We start from the raw sequence: 6,290 nt of genomic DNA on the forward strand, positions 1-6,290 counted from the left end.
GGGTTAATATTATTTAATAGCAATAGATATAGATGAAGGCATATGGGCCCAAGTAAGGCATTTTACAGGTCCTTTCCTTAATGCTACATTATGGGCAACAGTTCCTTAATATTTCTTGTATGTGGGCTCCTCATATTAGAGTTTTTTCCACTTTTGGGAAATATCTAATTAGGTTGCACAGTGTGGGTATAGTCAAAACATTTGTAACCCCTTTAGATATGGCCATGGGAGTTTTTTTTTGCAGATAGATTCATGGGTGCAAATACAGTGGTTGCAGAGATAACGATTGTTAGTGGGTACTGGGATCAGTGGAATCTGCCAAATACTTTAAAACTGATTTCCTAAAAACAAGGAAATGTATGAGTATGATATGAGTTATCATCACATAATGTGGGGGTGAGCATCCCAGTGAACACAAATTTGTGTTAATCCCAAAAATACTGGGGTTGCATTCTAGGTTGGCAGTATAACACAAACAGAATGAATAATCAATACGCAAGTAGTCTCATGTTAATAAATCATCTGAACTCACATCCTTTCCATAGGTATTACCAAGACATAATAGAGCCATGCTGGAGGCTTTACTACCATTAATAGGAGACAACACCTGGGGCAGATTTATTAAGGATCAAATGGTAAATTCTAATTTAAATTTTTAAAATGTTGGTCAAAACTCACAAATTCGAATTTCAATTCAAATGTGGGATTAATCATACCTTGACCCTGGAAACAGTTCTAATTTGAATATTCAACACCTAAAACCTGCCGAGTTCATGTACAAGTCAATGGCAGAGGTCCCTTGAATCATTTGAAGATGTTAAAGGAAAACTATACCCCCAAAATGAATACTTAAGCAACAGATAGTTTATATTATATTAAGTGGCATATTAAAGAATCTTACCAAACTGGAATACGTATTTAAGTAAATACTGCCCTTTTACATCTCTTGCCTTGAATCCCCATTTCATGATGGTCTGTGTGCTGCCTCAGAGATCATCTGACCAGAAATACTGCAGCTCTAACTGTAACAGGAAGAGATCACCTGACCAGAAATAATGCAGCTCTAACTGTAACAGGAAGAGATCACCTGACCAGAAATACTTCAACTCTAACTGTAACAGGAAGAGATCACCTGACCAGAAATACTGCAGCTCTAACTGTAACAGGAAGAGATCACCTGACCAGAAATACTGCAGTTCTAACTGTAACAGGAAGAGATCATCTGACCAGAAATACTGCAGCTCTAACTGTAACAGGAAGAGATCACCTGACCAGAAATACTGCAGCTCTAACTGTAACAGGAAGAGATCACCTGACCAGAAATACTGCAGCTCTAACTGTAACAGGAAGAGATCACCTGACCAGAAATACTGCAGCACTAACTGTAACAGGAAGAGATCACCTGACCAGAAATACTGCAGCTCTAACTGTAACAGGAAGAAGTGTTGAAGCAAAAGACACAACTCTGTCTATTAATTGGCTTATGTGACCTAACAAGTATAGTTTGTTTGGTATGTTTGTGCGCACAGTGAATCGTACAATCCCAGGAGACGGCCCTTAATTTTTAAAATGGCAATTTTCTATTTATAATTACCCAATGGCACATACTACTAGAAAAGTATATTATTATGAAAATGGTTTATTTACATGAAACAGGGTTTTACATATGAGCTGTTTTATGCAATGTCTTTTTATACCTACATTGTTTGGGGGTATAGTTTTCCTTTAATTGCCTTCCTGACATTCAAATTTTTTTTACGGAGGAAAACTCAATTCGAATTAGAATTTTCAGGTCGTTCATATTCAATCGAGTATTAGACGTTCGAGTTTTTTCATATAACCTCCCATTAGTGTTGTGAGTAAATTTGTATTTATTAGAGTTAAAAAAACTTCAAACCACTTTGAAATTCAACCTTTTATTAAAGTTGCCCTCTAATGGGTAGAAGTTATGTGGTGTTGTATTCATTCATTAAGATTTGAGAATCTAACTCAAATTTTAAGTGGTAAAGCATGTGTTCTCCCATTGAAGGCAGTAGGTTTACTCAATGTTTACTACAGGGTAAAGGTTCACAATAAATATAATGAGAAGCTTGAGGTAATTAGAACCTTTAAATATGGGGCACTAAGCCTCAAGCCCCCATGCAAACCAGCTCGGGTGTTATAGTAAAATAACTGCAAAATAGTAGACACTTAAAACGTAACCTTTAATAAATATTGTTAAAATTACAAAACCAAAAAGTATATATACAGGGCCTATATTCTTCTATGCCCCTGAAGAAGCCGTTTTCACGGCGAAACGCGTCGGGCAGCATAGGTGGACGGTGGGGGAGAAGCTCCCATCCGTTCCCAACGTAGGTAGGCAGAATTGTCTTCTGGGGGATGGAAAAATTAAGGGGAGGGTAAAATCGTTGCTACTAGGCTGCCTCAAACTTGTATCGATCGCCTTACTAACTGGCGTTTTGTCACTCCACCGTATACCACCTGATGCAGCTTTTAATCGTTGTTTTTTAAGGCTAATGTCCTGCACTGCCTATACTACTTTGAGGTAGTGGGTCTACACGCTTTGTAGTGGTGCTTGTGTCACTGAGGGCACAGCCCTGTATATATACTTTTTGGTTTTGTAATTTTAACGATATTTATTAAAGGTTACGTTTTAAGTGTCTACTATTTTGCAGTTATTTTACTATAACACCCGAACTGGTTTGCATGGGGGCTTGAGGCTTAGTGCCCCATATTTAAAGGTTCTAATTACCTCAAGCTTCTCAATATATTTATTGTGAAGTTGTAATTATTTTTCAAACCTGCGGGTGTATATAGTACCCTTTTGACTGACCTGGCTCACTCTTTTTGATACAGGGTAAAGGTACAGTTGAGAATCACATTATGGCAGACCATGTCTATACTATGTTGTACAGAAGACAAACTCTGAAAATGTCTTTTTAAAAGACAAAGAAATTAAGGTAGCTGCTTGTTAATATGTTGGAAAACATGGCTATTTTTTTTTAATTTAGCCTCAGTATAACCACTTGTGTATATTTCTCCCAACAGCTATAAGGGGAGTGTGGAGAAAGGTGGTAGAAGTTTTTATCTAGGGCCTGGCAGAAGAGACCAACCCTGATGAGCTTCTCTGTGATCATTATTTGCATGGGCAGCTTGTGCCTATGGTCCGCCAGAGGGATAAGGTCAGGGCAAATGGGCATTTCTAAACCACTTTTCATTTAGAGACAAAAAAGTATGAGACTGCAGCATGGGTTGCTGTCTAGACATCCAGATCCCTTACACAATAGACACCTCTAGAGAGAAAATTGATAGAGTTCCACAAGGATGAAGTCACAAGCAGAGGCACTGAAATCCATTTCTCAAAATAGCAAACACTTTTTTTTATATTCAATTTTGAAATCTGACATGGGGCTAGACATTTTGTTAATTTCCCAGCTGCCCCTGGTCATGTGACTTGTGCCTGCACTTTAGGAGAGAAATGCTTTCTGGCAGGCTGCTGTTTTTCCTTCTCAATGTAACTGAATGTGTCTCAGTGGGACATGGGTTTTTACTATTGAGTGTTGTTTTTAGATCTACCAGGCAGCTGTTATCTTGTGTTAGGGAACTGCTATCTGGTTACCTTCCAATTGTTCTTTTGTTTGGCTGCTGGGGGAAAAAGGGAGGGGGTGATATCACTCTAACTTGCAGTACAGCAGTAAAGAGTGATTGAAGTTTATCAGAGCACAAGTCACATGACTTGGGGCAGCTGGGAAATTGACAATATGTCTAGCCCCATGTCAGATTTCAAAATTGAATATAAAAAAAATCTGTTTGCTCTTTTGAGAAATGGATTTCAGTGCAGAATTCTGCTGGAGCAGCACTATTAACTGATTCATTTTGAAAAAATTTTTTCCCATGACAGTATCCCTTTAAATTACACTCAAGACATGCATGCAAGAGCAATTGTGCATGTGCACTGGTCACCTGCAACCACCCCCCCCTTGTGGCCATAGGGTCTGCAACCTCTATAGGCACTATATGCATCAATACTGGCAACTCTATCCAGTTAGAATAACAAATAACTCTGTGTCATATGCAATGCTAATTAGTGATGGGCGAATTTATTCGCCAGGCGCGAATTCGTGGGGAATTTGAACGTTTCGCCGCCAGCGAATAAATTCGCGAAACGCCCGTGAAAATTCGCGGCAAAAATTCGCCGCCGTCAAAATTTTTTTTTCAAAAAAAGGACGCCGGCGCCAAAAACGGGCGCCGGCGTCGAAAAAACGGGCGCCGGCGTCAAAAACGAGACGCCGGCGTAGTTTCACGAATTTTCCGCCGTTTCACGAATTTCGCAAATTTTTCGGCAAAGCGAAACGGCGCAAATTCGCCCATCACTAATGCTAATACACATTTACTGTAAACATTGGTTTCCATGGGGTCTTACCTGAGACTGAAACCAATTGTTCATCTCCGAAATGTTGATAATTATTACTAACAGGATAATATACTTCTTGTTCACATCTGTATCTACCAGACGCAGTAACATCCACTCTTCCTATGTGTAACTCAGACTCACTGACTGGAGACCCAATGATCTTATTGTTCTTGTAAAATACTGTGTTCTTTCTATCATATCCAGGCCGACTATAACATCTAAGAGATAGGAAATCCCCTTCATGGACAACAGGGGGCGCCTGTAGGATGGGCCAACCTGAAATGAAAAATGATAAAAGCTATAAGTGAATCTTCCTTTTCTAAACTCAGGCTTTTATGGAACTGAATCTTCTCACCAGACTTAAAATCCAGTCTGACTAATTCACTTCTGTTGCTGCCACCAGCCTGGCACTGGTAATCCCCACTGTCCGTCACATTGCCCAACTGAACTAAAAGACTCTGCTGATTCCCCGGTATCCGGTGTCCATCCCTGTACCAGGAAAATTGAAGGTTCTCTTGGGCAGTAGGAGTCACATTACAGGTCAAAGTTACAGACTCTCCTTTGGGTATTGGGTTCCAGTTTGGGAAGAGAGAAAGGACAGGTCTCACAGCAGCTCCTACAGAAACAGAGTTTAGTTGTACAGTTTGGTTGGACAATAATCCCATAGTATAATATGTAATACTGTTTTTTATTTGCAATATAAGTAGTCATTGGAGATAAAAATACAATTCAAGGAATTTCACAGTTGTCATATAGATTTTTCCTCTCTCATATGCATAATGTAGCCAACATCTTTAATATTCCACAAATGAGTTCAGTTCCAGCCAAAGCACGTCTATCTGCAAGGAATATGTATGTTCCCCCAATGCATGCATGGGTTTTCTCCCATTTACATAAGTGTTGGGGTATACACTCTCCTGTATTTTCTGCTATGATACTTTGAATCACAGTCACCTCTTTTTTTAATTATGAATTATTGCAGAACTGCTCAGAAAAGAACCCTGAACAATCTTACATTAAGTTTTTTTAAGACGTACTTATCCTTTAAAAGCTTCCTCTAAGGATTGTATTTGTACCCACGCAGTTATACAGTATATTATCTGTTTTTATAATACACTAAGATGAATTGATTTCTAAGTAACTGTTTTAAAAATGTTCTTACCTGATGTTTCTATAAAAATTGCTGTAAACATGGTGAGATCTGTAATTGAACAGATTGATTAGCAGGTCATGTAGCAGAGAATGTACAGTATTTGCTTTGTTGCATTTTCTGTGTTAATAAATAATAAAACAGTTCAAAATTGAGTACTGAAGGTCTCAAAATAGTATAACCCTAATTTGGCTAGCTTATGCCTTTTCCAGCTAGATTTAATAGAGCTTACATTAGGTGCTCTTTAAACAGGACGGACCTTTGCTATGTGAAAGGGATGAAGTGAGGATGTTGTTGAACTAAACCTCTCCACTGCCAAAAGTAATAAAAATAGAATAGAGGATGATAGGGCTTTTTGGGGGAAAAAATGAACAATGTTATTCAATTTATAGTGCCATAGGGATGAACACTCACAAACACTTGGGGGCACATTTACTAAGGGTCGAATATCGAGGGTCAATTAACCCTCTATAGTCAACCATCGAAGTAAAATCCTTAGACTTCGAATATCGAAGTCGAAGGATTTACCGCATTTAGTTCGATCGAACGATCGAATGACAATTCAAAGGATTTTAATCCATCGATCTAATGATTTTCCTTCAATCAGAAATTGCTAAGAAAGCTTACGGGGAAGGTCCCCATAGGCTAACATTGGTGCTCGGTAGATTTTAGGTGGCAAAGTAGGTAGTCAAAGTTTTTTTTAAAGAGACAGTACATCGACTTTCG

At 38.7% G+C, this 6,290-nt stretch overlaps 1 protein-coding gene across 1 annotated transcript in view; it reads right to left on the reverse strand.

Moving 5' to 3' along the window:
* Positions 1-5,607, reverse strand: part of LOC121397353 (Fc receptor-like B) — an 83,955-nt gene extending 78,348 nt beyond the window's left edge. Inside the window, exons 1-3 of the mRNA XM_041573992.1 lie at positions 5,577-5,607; positions 4,770-5,030; positions 4,424-4,690 (exon numbers count right to left, since the gene is read on the reverse strand). Of these exons, the coding sequence (XP_041429926.1) occupies positions 4,424-4,690; positions 4,770-5,030; positions 5,577-5,607 (559 nt within the window). The remainder of the gene's footprint in view (positions 1-4,423; positions 4,691-4,769; positions 5,031-5,576) is intronic.
* Between the last annotated feature and the right edge of the window lie 683 nt (positions 5,608-6,290).

The sequence above is a fragment of the Xenopus laevis genome, chromosome 8L (assembly GCF_017654675.1).
Source record: "Xenopus laevis strain J_2021 chromosome 8L, Xenopus_laevis_v10.1, whole genome shotgun sequence".
NCBI classification, from domain to species: Eukaryota; Metazoa; Chordata; class Amphibia; order Anura; family Pipidae; genus Xenopus; species Xenopus laevis.